At 43.3% G+C, this 18,105-nt stretch overlaps 1 protein-coding gene across 6 annotated transcripts in view; it reads right to left on the minus strand.

The window, feature by feature from the left end:
* WDPCP (WD repeat containing planar cell polarity effector) overlaps positions 1-18,105 on the minus strand; it is a 171,202-nt gene that overhangs the window by 152,456 nt on the left and 641 nt on the right. The window contains exon 1 of one of the 6 annotated variants that reach the window (XM_083435333.1): positions 12,101-12,177. The exons of 2 other annotated variants lie outside the window; for them this stretch is intronic. Coding sequence is in view for 3 of the 4 variants with exons in the window: in XM_083435336.1 (XP_083291462.1) it covers positions 4,762-4,775 (14 nt within the window). In the remaining variant the exon portion in view is untranslated. Of the gene's footprint in view, positions 1-4,761; positions 5,325-12,100; positions 12,178-18,105 lie in introns of those variants that run through there. 3 more of the 6 variants (XM_083435336.1, XM_083435334.1, XM_083435330.1) reach the window with 3 other exon arrangements.

Genomic DNA, 18,105 nt, shown 5'->3' on the forward strand with positions numbered 1-18,105 from the left:
TGAATGGCATTATATGTGAAATATGTGTGTGTGGGGGGGGATTTGCTACACCTTAGAGACATCTCTTGTACACTACACTATGAAGTATTTTTCCCCTTGACCTAAACTACTACTACGCATTTACAACTAAACAGAACAATAAATATTTCAATATACCATATTTTTCTGTACACTGGACGAGGTTTTGTGACACAAAAATCATGTCAAAAAACTGGAGTCATCCAATACATGAATAGTGGCATTGGGGGGAAGAAGCCGCTGTGCGCAGGGAAGCACTCCCTGGATCGTTTCCTGCGTGCAGCGGCATCAGGGGAAGTTGCCAACCAGCTGGCTGGAGCACAACTTCCCTTGATGCTGGCTGCACGAGGGAACCCCCCCCCCCCAGCTGCACACGGGAAATGGTCTAGGGAGTGTTTCCTGCCCACAGCTGGGGGGGAGGAGAGGCTCAACAACTTCTGGCAATCTCCCCTCATTTTCTAAAAATGGAGTCCCCCAAAATAGGGGGCAGGTCTTATACATGGAGGACGGGTAAGTATGGTACTTCTAGAAAACAGTAGTTTCACACCCCTCTGTAAGGCATTCCAGTAGACTAGGCTTTTCTTGATTTATCTGAAAGATGTATAATCCCACCTTTAATTCCATCAATCCAATTTATAGCAGATTTTAACTTTTCAAATACAAAGCTGTTAAACTCTGTTTGTAGCATAGCCAAGAGAGATGTCTGGGCAATGTGATGTTAAAGCATCTCTCCAGTTGTCTGGTGTTTCTCCTAGAACTGCTACTGCCCTTGTAATAGCCCAGGGGTAGAGTTGCCATACGTCCAGGAAATCCCAGACATGTCCTCTTTTGGGGGGGGGCCAACATGCCCATCCAGGGGGATTTTTATATTTTAAAAGAAATGTCCGGGGGGGGGGGGTTGTTTGTTTATTTATTTGGGGGGGATTTTGGCTCGGGCTCCTCAGGCACAGGATTCTTTTTTGAAAGTGGCTTCTTTTTGCTCTTCAAGATATGGCAACTCTAATACTGCCCTCAAAACTGTGAAACAGAGGTTATGGGATGTTGCCCTCAGTGATTTCCAATCTTGCTCATATGTGACCTGTGGCTCATCTGCATAAGGAATTCAGTATCTGCAGGGTTTTCTGTCACCTCCCTACCTTAAGAATCTGACCATGCCAAACTATCACTGTCCGATTAAATGTTTTTCCATCTGAAATGTTGAGTGGAAGAGTGGCTGGCATCCCATACCAAGATAGGCTGTGTCCATGTTCCCAGGATGTTGAATGTATGAAACACATTTTATTATAATCTAGTCTGTATAAACAGGTTAGACAGCATTTGTCAAACCAATATTAACAGAACAACCTGGAATTGCTGACTCCTTTTATGATAAGATTCTCCTTGAGGATAAGGCTGTAGCAAACTTTCTCTCGGAGGCAGCAAGAATCAGAAATCAGTATATACAGTGGTACCTCGGGTTACATACGCTTTAGGTTACATACGCTTCAGGTTACAGACTCCGCTAACCCAGAAATAGTGCTTCAGGTTAAGAACTTAGCTTCAGGATGAGAAAAGAAATCGTGCTCCTGCGACGCGGCGGCAGCCGGAGGCCCCATTAGCTAAAGTGGTGCTTCAGGTTAAGAACAGTTTCAGGTTAAGAATGGACCTCTGGAACGAATTAAGTACTTAACCTGAGGTACCACTGTACAGGCTAAAGCTCCTCTATTGGCTAGCAAGGCGGCTCTTACGCCTTAACAGTGATATATACCATTGTTTGTACTGTGTATTTTGAGTCTATGGACCACTATAAAGCTGTGTGTGCCACAATTCTTCTTTTTAAAAAGCATGCAGCGGTTGTTTGCTGCGTTCTGGCAGGTGAGTGATTTTCAGCATCCCCCCCCCCCAAACAATCAAGTGGCCAATCGCCGCTTACAATCTCGGGCTCACGCCAAAAAAACATTTGCCCATCCCCCCTCAGCACTACATGTGTATAAGACAACCCCTAAATTTTGAACCTCATTTTTCGGTCAAAGAAGCAATGGAAGGTTTTCTTCTATTGCAGAATGGGTTCCACTGTAGGGGGGACTTCTGCTGGAAACAAAGAGGATGTGGTTTTCATTGAAACCAAACCAAACAATGGCCCTGTTCCAGGGGCTTCCCCAGCCCTGCCAGACAGAATTACGGGGATAAAAGAGAGTTCTGGGGGAGGAGAAATAAGCAAACTATTGTCTTTCCCCTTCTGAATCAGAATTTTAGGAACCAAAAAGTTTTATTGAAAAACGGCCACTAGGCATTCCATCTTGGCGATTATAAACCCTGGCTGAAGAAGCCATATGGCACCTAGCTTGTATATTTGAGTTTTTAATACTGATTACATCCCTCCCTCCCCATCCCAGGTTTTGAAAAAGAGAGATCCTCCCTCCCCATCGCAGTAAGCATCAACATTGTAAATGAACAGTCCAGTTCTCAAGCATGTACAGTGGTACCTCAGGTTACAGACGCTTCAGGTTACAGACTCCGCTAACTCAGAATTAGTACCTCAGGTTAAGAACTTTGCTTCAGGATGAGAACAGAAATCGTGCAGCGGTGGTGCAGCAGCAGAGGACCCCACTAGCTAAAGTCGTGCTTCAGGTTAAGAACAGTTTCAGGTTAAGAACGGACCTCTGGAACGAATTAAGTTCTTAACCAGAGGTACCACTGTATAAATATCTACTTAAGTTAGAGGATTACTTAATTCCAAGTAACTTCCATCTTGCCCAGGAAGAGAAGAACGACTTTTCTTCATATATTTCTAAATTGTTAATGTAATGTAACAGAGAACCTGAGGCTTTCACTCCCATTCACAATACAGAAAATTAGCTCTCCAGGAAATTCCAAGGCATATCATAAGAAATTGGAGGCCATAGGAACAGAACTACCACAGGCACAGAATATGCAATTAGAAGATCCCTTTAAATTTAAAATAGCAAGGACCTGATATGATGGTGTATGTGATGGAATGATCATTCCAGCACAAATGGAAAAACTACACAAAGATTTGTTATGCCTCTTAAGAGACATTAAAATATAGTGAGAAGTGAGTGTTCAAATCGAGCAAGAAAGATACTGCCAACAGCCATATTTCAGGTGTTACCCTGTGTATTAGAAAATGTTGAATGACATCAGATTACACATAATGAAATCTATATGGTGGTGCAGCAAGAGACGTTTCCCAGGACAAAAAGACCTCCATTCCTCAATTGTGACAGAAGTGTAAATGCCTCCCACCAAATAAATATTATTAAGTCAATAATGCCATCCAATGCACACTGAAATTAGTGGGAAGGTTCCCACATTTTGAGGATAAAATATAAATTTAATATTAACAACTGGATCTCGAGAGCACTCATCTGAGGGTTCTTACAGAACACAAACATGAAATAGCTGATCCAACAAATATGCAACCTGCTATTGATTTTAGAAAATGGGCCACTAACCTTTGACCCTCTGGATTCTGCTGGAGTACAGCTCCCACTACCCATGACTACTGCCTGGGACAGATGGAATCTGGCGTACAACAATATCTGGAGGACCACAGGTAAGTCACCCCAGATGTATTCAGAAGGAGAAAAGTGTATGAAGTACACGTTTTGGATTTCAACAGGTATATATTAAATTATATTATGCTGTTCTTCAGAAAAGTAGGTTCATTCATTACATAAATGAAGAAAAAAAGGTTGGAGAGACTTTGAATAAATTGTAGACAGGGAAATATAAACATGAATTGGTATTGACTGCAGCACAAAGAAATAACCCTCTAACACAAATGAACAAGCAAATCTTCTCCATGTAACTGATCCTAAACAATAAGTTTGATTCTAACAGAATTCTGAAATGTTACCACAAACTCTGACACCTGTGCACATACCACTAATAATCAGAGGCAGAACCCATGGCAGATCATGCAAATATAAAATAACACTTTTCCTACTGCATAGGAAGGAGACCTGTACAACACACCACTCTCATTTCTCAGTTGATTCCCACAGTTGTTTTCATGCCAAACAAGGACCAATACAGACATGCCTAAAACCCAAACATGGATCATGCTTCTAACAAGGTTTTGCAAACAAATAATTAAATGAAGCCTAATTTGATATGAGCTTTATTTTGCTTTAGTTCAGGCTTCCTCAAACTTGGCACTCCAATATGTTTTTTGGCCTACAACTCCCATGATCCCTAGCTAACAGGACCAGTGGTCAGGGATGATGGGAATTGTAGTCTCAAAAGATCTGGAGGGCCGAGTTTGGGGAAGCATGCTTTAGTTGGTTTAGCCCATCACCCTCTGAAGACTTTGTGGTAACTGTGGCCATGATCTTCAAGTATTTCTTCTAGGATTCAGGTGCCAATCAACTGACCAGTTGTGGTTGTTTATTATCTGACCAATCAAAAATCATCTAGAATTCTACTTTGTGAAGATGGCAGCCTAGTTTTCTTTTTTTCTTATTGCAACATGGAATAACCAATGCTTTAAATTAGGAATCAACAACTGGAGCAATCACTATAGCAATGAGCCTGCCAGAGGTCTACCCTGGAGCACGGCAAAGGCCTGGTTCTTTACTATCTTCCTTTCCTCTAGCAAAACTAATTGCTGGCTAGGGCTTTAAAAATTAAACACCTGGTTAAGTCTTAATCATTTGTTCTAGTATTTTTGACAGGTCAAATGTCCAACCCTAATTATTTCAAAGGCTTCTTCTGCTTTCAATTAGCAAATAAACCTCCCACCTTCCAATTAGCATGTTGTGCTAAGTTCAATGTTTACTCGGATTTCAAACTGCCAGGAAAATGCAGCTGTTAAGAGCCATGCCCTTAACCCGTGTGCTGTTTGGGCAATATGGGATGGTGTGGCTAATTCAAGCTTCCCTACTGCCTTGGCGCTGGAAGTCTGTCAGTGGCATAGAGATGGGCCCAAATTCCATATTTGTCTGATCCCTAGAAAAGACACATTATGCTCACAGAAGACCTTTTGCGCCAGCAAATGCCCCAGCTAATGGAAGAGAGCAGAAGGTGATTGTTCCCAGTTCCTCCTTCCTTGTATAGTCCCACCCATCTCTAAAAATCTGCTCCAGGGTGTTAGGCAACATGGAAGAGAGACATGAGGGGAATTACTGCCGGAGTAAGCGGCAGAAATCATCTCCACTTCTTCTCTTTGCTTGGCTTAGCAGAGGCCTCAGCATGACTGAAGACTCTCCCATGAGCAGAAGGCCACCTTCTGCTGGCAGAAGGTAGCCATTGAAAACAGGGCCAGCCCACCCGTCAGACAACAGCCTCAGGCGGCAGGATCCACTGGGGAACCCAATGCCAAACTTCCTTTCCCGCTTTGTTCCTGTTGTAGGTCGTCCCTCACCCCTTCTACCCTGGTGAAGCAGAGTGCCATTTTAGGGTCTGCTTCAAGTGCCAAAATGTCTTAGGCTGGCCCTGAATGGATACAACCCTGTCTATTTTCTTAGATGACCCACTACTGGGACTACTTCAAGTATTCATAAAAGACCAAACACACTGTGAGGAAAAAGGCACCTACACATTCGAGTTATTACTAACATATCTCAATCACTGTCAGCAAGAAAATGTAATTCAGTGTAATGACTTCTGACTAACTCTTTTAATCCTTCCCTTTACAAATGAAGCAGTCAATCTTCATGCTGTCAGCTAAAATATCTTTCAACATAGTAGAAGGTTCTCAAAACAATCCCTCAGAACTTGTCCCAAGATCATTCGTTCTATGGTTGAAAAAAATAAGATTCCTTGAAGCACATCTCGTAAAGACTACTGGAGATGCCAATATGTTTAAAATATAAACTCACTTTGCCCACTTTTTGAAGTGAAAGCAACTGCATATCACTTGTACATTTTGGTGTTTGTCAGCCTAAAAACAAAAAAAGTTTGATCTTTCTCCCAAAGGCACACTTGACACCTGGTTTGAAGATCTCATGGAACTTTAGTATAGTTTAAACTATAGTTTAATGTGACATGCTAACTACACCACTGAATGCCTTCTCAGAGACAAAACATTGCTTCAGAGAATCAGCAGCGGTAAAATGCCCTTCTCCCCCTCTTTCAAGATAATGGGACCCCTTTGATCACAGCAGGAAGAAAGAGAAGAAAGAGAACTAGAGGGGGGAAACTGAAGGTGAAAATCAAGTTCCATTGGGTCAGTAGGTCAATACCTAAAATGGAAAATGATTTCACTGCAAAGAAAGAGAAGCAATTACACTAAAAACATATGTTATACAATTAACTACATACAATTGCATGATAATTGCAAGGTTTCAGTTTAGTCAAGAACAGAACCAATAGAACATATTTTACATATTTCTTTTCAGCACTGGGGTAACATTCAATTTTTATTGCTACAATTTTAATGCTGGGAAAATATTAAAGAACACTTTGAAGCAGCCTGAGCAATCATGAGAATATTGATAGATTTCAGTTTCTAACCCACCTGTCAGTTTAATCTACACCCTGGGGGTACCTTTATCCAGGGGTTGGAATCCTATAGAAAATCTTGAAGAACTTGTTAAGTAGCACAATTCAAACAGTTCCAGAGACACAACTCACAGTTCCAGATACACATCACCTGTGATTCTCTACAAAGCAATCTTTGACAGATGGATGCAGGCCACACGTCTGTCAATGACCTATAGAGCCATATAATTTCAAAGAATCAAAAGCGCACTAAATTCACTCTCAATTCTTCATTTGCAGTCTTGACTTGAATTCAAGTCAGCACTGAACTTAAAAGGCAGCCCTGCTTATAGAGCAGGCTTCCTCAAACTCGGCCCTCCAGATGTTTTGAGATTACAATTCCCATCATCCCTGACCACTGGTCCTGCTAGCTAGGGATCATGGGAGTTGTAGGCCAAAAACATCTGGAGGGCTGAGGTTGAAGAAGTCTGTTATAGAGGAACAATCAAGAGTACATTCTAAGCCTCTCAGTTGTTCCTTTGCAACCTACAGCTTTACCAACTCCACAGCTGGGATTGACAAAATATTTTTTCTTGGATACCCACCCCTTTTCCCTTTTAATTTTTTTAAACATTTTTTGCAAAGTGTGTAAAGCTGAATGTGCGCAAGTTAAATTCGCGTATGTTGTGAGTTACCTGTAAGTGGCCAGGGTAACAGTGTAAAGGCAAGGTAAGAGATGGGTGGAGCAGCAAGCAGATGGCACCACCTGGGACCCATGAAGATCTCTTGGAACTGCTGAGCTTAAAAAGTCCAGAGGAAGCAGTCAGGAAGGAGAGTTTTGTGGAGAGCAGAGATATAGACTGCAGTTCTCTGCTAGCTGGGAGGTAAGGCATCCCAGACCCCCTCAGCCCTCAGCTGGGGAGTGAACGCTGTGCCACACTTCTCCACTGAGAGGCGTGCAGTTGCACTCCCCTCAAGGGAGAAGTTTAAAGGAGCCCCCACCTTGCCTCCAGCACAAGCCAGCAATGGGGTGAGGTCTCCGTTAGACTCCCCCCGCCCACCATCGCCAGGTCCATCTTTGGGGGGGAGGACCACACATCGTGGTACATCAGGATATCATGATGCTTAGCTGCTGATGCATGATGTTGAAAACCAGCTATCACCCAGCCCTAGTCTGCTTTTTAGTGCACCTAAAATCCATTGCTTATTAGGAGCTACCCCACATTTTGTTCAAAAAATTGCTTTGCAGAGGTAACTACCATAGAGTTATCAAAAATTTCAAAAGTAGGGCGTCCGTGGCTTGGCTTTTGAAAAATAAGGGGTCCTCAGTAATTAGCTAATTGGGAACCATTGTAGTAGAGGAACAGAGGAACTGTATGATGCCCACATGGAACCACAATAAAGTCAGGTAGCCTTTTTGGGCCTCATTGTTATTGATCCCCGACGTCACACAGCTCCCAGCAAAAGGAATCTTGGAACTACTGGATCTTGCTCAACCAGTCCATGATGGAGAAAAAGTTATTCTGATGGTATACTACATCACCTATTAAAACCCCAATAACATTTGAATGTTCATGTTCATCTTAAAAGAATGATTTACAGCTTAATCCTATCCATGTATACTCAAGCATAAGCCACATGCACAGCATGCATTTAGATCACCCCTATACCACTTTAACAGTCATTGGTTCCTGCAAGGAATCCTGGGAACTGCAGTTTGTTATGGCTGTTGAGAGGAGACCACGCACAAAGCTACCCTCAGCATTCTTAACAACTACATTTCCTAGGAATCTCTGGGAGACAGCATGACTGCTAAAGTGGTATAAAGGTAAAGGTAAAGGGACCCCTGACCATTAGGTCCAGTCGTGACAGACTCTGGGGTTGCGGCGCTCATCTCGCTTTATTGGCCGAGGGAGCTGGCGTATGGCTTCTGGGTCATGTGGCCAGCATGACTAAGCCGCTTCTGGCGAACCAGAGCAGCAAACAGAAACGCTGTTTACCTTCCCGCCAGAGCGGTACCTATTTATCTACTTGCACTTTGATGTGTTTTTGAACTGCTAGGTTGGCAGGAGCAGGGACCGAACAACGGGAGCTCACCCCGTTGTGGGGATTCGAACCGCCGGCCTTCTGATCGGCAAGTCCTAGGCTCTGTGGTTTAACCCACAGCGCCACCCACATCCCCTAAAGTGGTATAGGGGTGATTTAAATGTATGCTATGGGTGTGATCCAAGTCTGATGAGATTTTAATTCCAAGTTTAAGTGTATAGGATTGCAGTCTTAGAAACAAGCTTCTCTCCATCTATTGCCTGACCAACTTAACTGTTGGAAGTAGAAAGCATATATGGCCAAATAAGCAACATGGCATGTGGCTGGTTGAGAGAAGAGTGTCAAAGTCCGGGGCAGGGGAAAACCTCACCCAATGCATGCAGCCACTATCTCTCTGAACATGAGAGGACACAGAGCTAGGCTTTTGCTGGACACTTATTGTGGGCAGGTTCATACAGGAGGGTGTAATTTAAGGGTTTAAAGAATGGAAGAACTTTCTTTTATGTATATGTAACACTTATTTTTTAGTAACATTTTACTTTCTATATAACATATTTTTGTTAACCGATGGGTGGTGTATTTTCTTTTTAATTTTGTGATGTAACATTTAAATTCAATAAAAAATATATATAAGCAAAATATACTGGATTTTTCACTCTATAGGACGCACTTTTCCCCTCCAAAAAAGTAAGGGGCAATGTGTGTGCGTCCTATGGAGCGAATGCAGGCTGCGCAGCTATCGCTGAAGCCAGAAGAGGAAGAGGGATTGGTGTGCACCGATCCCTCTTTCTCTTCTGGTTTCAGGGATAGACACGCAAAGCCTCTTGAGCGCAGCCGGAGTGCTCCTCCCTCTTCGCTCAAGAGGCTTTGTGTTGCTATCTTGTTTTGTTTTCCTCCTCTAAAAACTAGGTGCGTCTTATGGTTGGGTGCGTCTTATAGAGGAAAAAATACAGTATATATCAACCTAAACAAGGTGAACAAGGCAGTGGAAGACAGGAGTGCCTGGCGTGCTCTGGTCCAGGGGGTCACGAAGAGGCGGACACGACTAAACAACAACAACAAATGAGGTGAACTGAGCCTGAGCAATCAACATAAAGCTATTATTCTGTTTTTCCTTTGGGCTATTTAGAACTTAGAACACTGCATTTCAGAGGTAGTTCTAATATTCAGAGCATGATGATCTTATCAGAATGTTACCAATGTATGAATGACTGTGATCAAACTTATTCTCACCAGGATCTGATAAAGAGGTCCCTTTGTGTTCCACTTAGTAGGTAAAGCAAAGGTTTCACCAAAATTAGCATACTATCACATCAACCTGTTTTATTCCACTTGGTGCATGTGAAACTATTCCATCCACATGTTCACATGGTCTACATGGTTTCACCAAACTCTCAAAGCCACCCTCTTTCTTGTCCTACAGACACCCCTATCGTCCCACATTAATTTAGAGGGACTCCTGGGGATATTTCTGTCAGCTTGTCACACGGTCTCAAAGCACGTTCCTGGTAACTGGTCTGACAGGAGGCTTTCCTACTCTGAGCAGCAAAGAGAGAATGAGAGCATCCAGCCAATGGCCACCCGTCATGTATGATCTAGCTGAGACTCTTGCATTGCAGGCGAGTTGGACTAGATGGCCCTCAGGTTCTCTTCCAACTCTATAATTCTATAAATAAGCTGAAGACAAGATTCCTGCCATTAAAAAAATTACATTGTATTGGTGTTACTAGGGGTTTAGCCTGGTTTATAAAAGAAATGCACATTTTTTGCAATAAAAATATTATTTAAAAATCTTTTGTTCTGTTAAAATTTATTCATTCTATTTTTTCTATTTTGGCCTGGTGTAGAAAAGAAAATTAACAAACAATCAAATAACTGGTGTTGATATCTATGCTACTGATTACTTCTACAGCTTTATTTTTAGACAAAATGTGCTAATTTAAACATTACTGGTACAGTAGTACTATAACACAACAGTTGTAACAATACGTTAAAAGTAAGTAAAAATTTGTCAGTTTAAGAGCTAGACCCATATATCGTGATATATTAAAATATTGTTTAGCTGGTGATATGTTGTGGTGGGAATGCAAAAGAGTGAAAGGCTTCTGGGAAATGATATATAATGAGTTGAAAAAGATTTTAAAATATACTTTTACAAAGAAACCAGAAGCCTTTCTGCTAGGTATCATAGGAAAAGAGGTTAAAAGAAAGGACAGTAAGTTTTTCCAGTATGCAGTGACGGCGGCAAGGGTGTTACTGGCACAGAAATGGAAACAACAAGAAATACCGACAGTGGAAGATTGGAGATCAAAGTTGTTAGACTACGCTGAATTGGACAAGATGACAGGAAAGATTAGATACCTAAGAGACCAAAAGTTTACAGAAAACTGGGGAAAATTTGTTGATTATCTGGAAAATATAAGTGAAGGCGAAATAACGCTAGAAGGTTTTAAAAGAGCACTGTGAAAATATGAGAGATATTGTCTAAAGGAAACAAAGGGAAAAGATTCAAACAATGACAATATAAAGGACAAGAAATGCGTAAACTAATAAAGACTACGAAAGATTTATGGAAAAGTTGAAGGAAGTCCAAAAAAGAAAGACTTTGAATATTTGAATGTGAAAATATTGTATATTTTGTTTTGTTTTGTTGTAAATTAATAAAAATTATTTAAAAAAAAAAAAGAAAATTAGATATCGCCCAGCCTTACCTGGGATACTAAAGTTTAGACAATCTTTAATGAAATGCAATATTCATTTCCCCCCTGCAGTAAATTTCTGGTGACAAAATTAAAACTATGCCTCATTTGGGAAATGGTAAAAAGAAACTAGATTATACTAGTTCTTCTAAGCTGCAACTGCTTATGATGCTTGAAGAGCATTTTGCTTCGGGTATTTGAAACTTAATACTACTTAAATATTCTCTGCTGGATATTGTTACAGTGGAATTCCAAGTATTTCCTGCAGTTTGAGTTCAAGATTACTTGACTGGTGCTGAGAAGTACAAAAAAAAGGTATCTAAATGGGCACAGTTGTTTTGTGTCCCATTTCCTACTTTAACAGAATGAACTGCTAGTTTGGATCAATGAATTTAGACACCAAGTAGATTTACTGTAGTTTTAACTGTTTCACGTGTCTTATGTTCCTTACCTATAAGATGTTTACTGTCAACCCTCATTCCCTTCTAGGTAGACTGAAAATTGCAGCAATCATTTTAATAACATTTCTAAGTGCAATCCTATGCAACTTTACTAAAAAGTAAACACAAAAGTTTATAGAGCTTACACCCAAGAACAGTGTTTCTCAACCTTTTTCCAACTGTGGCCCCCTTCCGACCTGATTTCCTGCCTGTGGCATCTCCTGTCCTACAGGTAGAAAGGTAGCTATTTAACTATTTCATTTGTAAATAGAACATTTTTTTTTTATTAAAACTCATTTGTCACAGATACGGCCCCTGGGGACCCCCAGGATATTTCAAGGTGGCCTCAGGTGAAAATTGCGTAAATGGGGGGCCACGGCACAAGACTGTGTAAACTGTGTCTGGAACTATGTAAAACTTGCTAAATCCTCAGAAATATCACACCTGAGCCACAGTAAAAAAATAAACCCCAACCTTATGTGTGATATAATTTCTGACTGTTGTAGAGGGGATGTCCTTCTCCACACCAAAATTAAAACCCTTAAAAGAGATGTTTCTTCTTGGTTCTGGGTCTCTCTTGCCTCCTTGCTGGGGGGGGGGGGGGAGGGGACTCTGCTGCAACAGAGAAATAAAGATCTGCCTTGCTTTCTCTGGATCTTGCCTCCATCCATTCATCTCTGACCGATCATGGACTTTGTGGACTCAGTCCCTTGGGGGGTGGGGCAGCAAAAGCAAACCACCCCTATTTTTCTTTATCAAAACAAAACATTTAAATAGCTACCTTTCTACCGGTAGGACAGGAGGGGCCACAGGAAGGAAACAAGGTTGGAAGGGGGACACGGTCAGAAAAGGTTGAGAAACACTGTGCTAGAGTGGCAATTATGTAAATTTCCACAGAAAGTCATCCTGCTAAAACAACTCATTTTATTGTTTCCATGCTTGCAGTTGCCTGCCTCCAATCTCACTTCACTGCATATTGGGCCTCTCAATTTAGCCTGGTCTGTGTCACTGGAATGCTTTTTGCAGCTGATGAAAGTTCACTATGCAAATCCCAGGAAATTATGCCGGATAAAGTTATTTAACATGCACCACAGCATCATGGAATTATCCAGTCTTCTACTATTCTTTCATTTCTCAAAACACAGTAGGAAGGCCATTTTAAAAGTAACTTCATAATAAAGTAGAATAATTTGCCTACAAAGCTTACTGATTTCAAGGACAAAACTTCACAAATTTTAATCAGAAATACAGCGAAAGCAAAGCAGGCTTCCTAGTAAGGTGGGAAACCAATTGCAAAACTTTCAAAGAATACACACACACACACACACACACAAAAACACTCCATTGTCATACGACAACATTTGCATTTCTTCAGCTTTCCAGTCATTATGCAAATTGTACCCCACAACTCAATAGGCAGTTTATTTGTGCATAGGAATTGTGTATACTTGGCAAATAGGAAGGATTTCCCCTTTATAACCTGACCTGTGAATGTCTAATTGAAAATACGTACTCACAAGACTGACTTGTCATATACACATCCACTTCCAAGAGCCCTGTATTTCTTTCCCTGCCCTCGTTATTAGCAACAGCCATCATCAGACTGAGTTGGGTCCTAGCTGTTTTGACCCTTTGCCTGAATATGCAATTGAAGCAAGTTACCTGGTTTCTTCATGCCCAAGCAAATTCGTCCCTCCCAGGAGAGACACAGCTAGTACATGCCGGCCCAGTGCTGGCCAAAAAAAGCCTGCCTCCTGCACTGCTTCTTCAGACAGCACTGGGCCCTTTGGAGATGACTCACCCACATGGCCAAGCAGTCCATCGGCAGTGGCAGCTTCTCCAGGATTGGCAGGGGCTCGACGACATCATGCACGATGGCGGCTGCATGGGTGCAAGTGCCATGGCCCAGTGAGAGGACTCCGGAGACGGAGCTCCTTAAGAGTCCGCTCCAGAGCAGCAGATGCCCCAGGCACCTCCTTCCAGGCCCAGCCCAGGTCCAGCACAACATTTCTGGCTCCCGTTTCACTTCCACAGCCACTCCACTCTGGGAAACCCCCAGGAGCCCAGTCAGAGCTCCTTCCCCGCTTCTGCCCTGAGGGGTTTCCCTCTTGTTAGCAAAGCCTCCTGCAGGCGCTGCAGCCTCAGCCTTTCTGTTTATTATCTGGCAACACGAAAGGATTCTTCTTTTCAACAATAAGAGGGAGTCTGTTGTGTAAAGCAAACCACTATTGGGAATGTGTTCGTAGAGCTGTTACCTGCAGGCGAAATCAGGATATTCTGCAAGTCTGGAGGGCGCCTCGAAGGGGGGCCAGGAGGGACTAGGAGGCAGTGACTGGGGCACCCTGCAGCCCCAGTGCCACCCGGGGCACCCCACACCCCTTCCTACACTACTACTTGAGAGATCCTTTCCTGATTACTGTAATGTGTGTAGGTTCATACAAGAACAGTGTCTTTCAGATACCAAGGTCCCAAATCATGTAGGCTTTAAATCACCATCTTGTATTGAGAGTGCCAACACTGGAAACCAACACAACCAGTGTCATATTTGCATAATAAGGCTCCCATCAGACCCTTGCCACTGCTTTTGCACCAACTGGAGTTTCCAGATGGCTTTCAAGGGCAGCTCATTGCAGTAATCTAATCTTTGTTGTTGTTGTTTAGTCGTGTAGTCGTGTCCGACTCTTCGTGACCCCATGGACCAGAGCACGCCAGGCACTTCTGTCCTCCACTGCCTCCCGCAGTTTGATCAAACTCATGCTGGTAGCTTCAAGAACACCACCCAACCATCTCATCCTCTGTCGTCCCCTTCTCCTTGTGCCCTCCATCTTTCCCAACATCAGGGTCTTTTCCAGGGAGTCTTCTCTTCTCATGAGGTGGCCAAAATATTGGAGCCTCAGCTTCACGATCTGTCCTTCCAGTGAGCACTCAGGGCTGATTTCCTTCAGAATGGATACGTTTGATCTTCTTGCAGTCCATGGGACTCTCAAGAGTCTCCTCCAGCACCATAATTCAAAAGCGTCAATTCTTCGGCGATCAGCCTTCTTTATGCTCCAGCTCTCACTTCCATACATCACTACTGGGAAAACCATGGCTTTTACTATACGGACCTTTGTTGGCAAGGTGATGCCTCTGCTTCTTAAGATGTTGTCTAGGTTTGCCATCGCCTTTCTCCCAAGGAGCAGGCGTCGTTTAATTTCGTGACTGCTGTCACCATCGGCAGTGATCATGGAGCCCAAGAAAGTAAAATCTCTCACTGCCTCCATTTCTTCCTCTTCTATTTGCCAGGAGGTGATGAGCCCAGTGGCTATGATCTTCGTTTTTTTGATGTTGAGCTTCAGACCAGATTTTGTGCTCTCCTCTTTCACCCTCATTAAAAGGTTCTTTAATTCCTCCTCACTTTCTGCCATCAAGGTTGTGTCATCTGCATATCTGAGGTTGTTGATATTTCTTCCGGCGATCTTAATTCCGGCTTGGGATTCATCCAGCCCAGCCTTTCGCATTATGAATTCTGCATATAAGTTAAATAAGCAGGGAGACAATATACAGCCTTGCCGTACTCCTTTCCCAATTTTGAACCAATCAGTTGTTCCATATCCAGTTCTAACTGTGGCTTCTTGTCCCACATAGAGATTTCTCAGGAGACAGATGAGGTGATCAGGCACTCCCATTTCTTTAAGAACTTGCCATAGTTTGCTGTGGTCGACACAGTCAAAGGCTTTTGCATAGTCAATGAAGCAGAAGTAGATGTCTTTCTGGAACTCTCTAGCTTTCTCCATAATCCAGTGCATGTTTGCAATTTGGTCTCTGGTTCCTCTGCCTCTTCTAAATCCAGCTTGCACTTCTGGGAGTTCTCGGTCCGCATACTGCTTGAGCCTTCCTTGTAGAATTTTAAGCATAACCTTGCTAGCGTGTGAAATGAGTGCAATTGTGTGGTAGTTGGAGCATTCTTTGGCACTGTCCTTCTTTGGGATTGGGATGTAGACTGATCTTCTCCAATCCTCTGGCCACTGCTGAGTTTTCCAAACTTGCTGGCATATTGAGTGTAGCACCTTAACAGCATCATCTTTTAAAATTTTAAATAGATTAAATCTAATCTAGAAATGACCAAAACATCCTTGAAGAGAAGCAGTGCCCACGAAAAACAAATCTGTTCTAAGTAGACAGAGTTAGTGGGATCAAGTTGTCAAGCCCTGTAATTAAAGTCTATTAACTCCTTTTAGAACAACATTTTAAGATACTAAAGTGCCATCTGATCCTCGGTTAAGTATTGTATCTGTCAGAACCATTCAGATTAGAAGATACTTTAAAAAGTAAATAGGTTGCCTCATCTAACACTTGCGTCCTCATCTTAAACAATGAACAAATTCCGTGGTAATTGGTAAGGATACAGCAGTGTTTCCCAACTGGGGGGCATATGACCCCCCAGGGCCCCCCGGGATATTCCAAGAGGAGCACAGCTATAAATTGCATAAATGAGGGGCCACAGCACAGGGCAAGGAGACCACAGAAGGAAGTGAGAAGTGAAGAAAAAATTTCTTTTCTTAAAAAAATTGTGGGTCTAGTGCTCCTTTTTGCCACATGCATTTTTCTTGGAGCAGTCCTGGTTTGTTTCCAGCGGGAGAGGGCAATCGCTGAGGCTCCCGATCCTGAACACCCAGGTCAGGTAAGTGTGGTGGTGGAGTGGCAATGGATAGGGCTGGGCGAGCCAGAGCTGTTTGTTGCTGCTGCTAGTGCTGGGTCCGATGGTAGTCTGGGCCTAACTCTGCAAGGAGCATAGTGCAATCCACCCCAGCGCCTAGATAAGTGTCTACTCAGAAGAAAGCCACACTCTGTTCAGTGAGCCTTACTCCCAGGTAAGGTGTGTGAGGCTATAGCAGTGCTATTCAACCAGTGTGCCAGGGCCCCCTGGAGTACCTTCAGTGATGGTCAGGGGTGCCGCAGGCAACACTGGCCTCAGTCCCTCTTTCCTTCCCCTTTGATGTCCTATCGCTTCTCTGTCTCCCAAAGGCTTGTTTGTTTCAGCAGCCCTGCCTTCAAACTCCACAAGTGGTACCTCTGGGGCTGACCAGGGGGTGCTGGTTGCCAGGAGCAGAGGCGGCCTTGGAGTAAGCAAGTAAGTGGGTGAGGGAGCCCAGCCAGCCAGTCCACCTGCCCTTGCTGGTGGGAATGGACAGTAAGTGGGAGGCTGGGCGGGCAGACAGGCAGGCACCACGCTGGCCTTTCTTGTGCTTGCTGTGCTCCCTGCCTGGGAGCCGAGTGCCTGTGCTGAAGGGAAGCCTTTCTGCCATGCATGCCCGGCAGCACCCAAGGTAAGGTGCTGGCCTCACATTTAGCCAGTTTCTGTTGGGCTACTAAGGCTGGGGACATCCTCTTCCCAGGCCCCTGTGGAGCAGTGTGAGGAGGCACCTCTTTGGGGCAGCTCAGAGATCAAGGGCAGCGGCAGCTGCTGCCTGGAGGACTCCCAAGGAGAGGAAGAAAAGAGAGGAGGCTGAGGGAACCCTCCACAAGGGAGGGTCTTCAAAAAGGGGTGAGAAGCTTCCAGCTCTGCAGGCAAGGGGGGACATAACTGGGCTCCTGACACCCACGGGGTGCTGCAAAAAGAATGTAGTTGGCCAAGGGAGCTATAGACTCAAAAAGGTTGAAAACCTGTGAACTATAGTTTTATCTAGGCAGCCAGGGCTCCTCCGAATAAGATCTTTTTGAACCAAGTCAGTGAGGACCATTTGCTTTTTAAAATTCTCCCAAATATACAGAACTTTCTGTGTGCCTTTTGGACTGTATCTGTAGGTTTCTCCCTCTTGGGACAATAAGTGTTGTTTACTTTTTATAATACATGGAAGATGGAACCCCCTTAGGAGGTTGTGGACTCTCCTTCCTTGGAAACTTCTAAGCAGAGCTTGGATGGCCATCTGTCATGGATGCTTTAGCTGAGATTCCAGCATTGCAGGGGCTGCACTAGAAAGACGGCCCTTGGGCCCTTCCAGCTCTGTGATTCTACATTTTCCTGCTTCAACAATATTTCATTATGTTCCTATCATTTTAAGTAATTGTATTTTTTATAAATTATAAATAAAATATATTCTATTTACAAACAAAAATTTAAATAGCTGCTTTTTTACTGGTGGGATGGGGGAGTATGGGCATAGCCAGGATTTTTGTTAGGGGGCATGCTTTTGTTGGGGGGCAGAACCTCAGATTTGTATTGATTTTTATTTTTACTTATTGCCCCCCACCCCATTGTCTATGCCTGGGGGTGGGGTCCACATAAAACATAATAATTTATATTAAATCATTTGAATCACCATAAACTATTATTGCCTTTGAGACTACAAAGCTAAGCTTGGTCACCTTCACACCAATTTCCAGAGAGGCAGCTGTGTTAGTCTGAAGTCCTGCAGCAGTTTAAACACCAAAACGTGACATAAGCTTTCATCCAAAGCATCTTACAATGCGGCCACTAGTCTGTCAACGCTTATGCC

This window comes from Podarcis tiliguerta (assembly GCF_965153285.1).
Source record: "Podarcis tiliguerta genome assembly, chromosome: 3".
Lineage (NCBI taxonomy): Eukaryota > Metazoa > Chordata > Lepidosauria > Squamata > Lacertidae > Podarcis > Podarcis tiliguerta.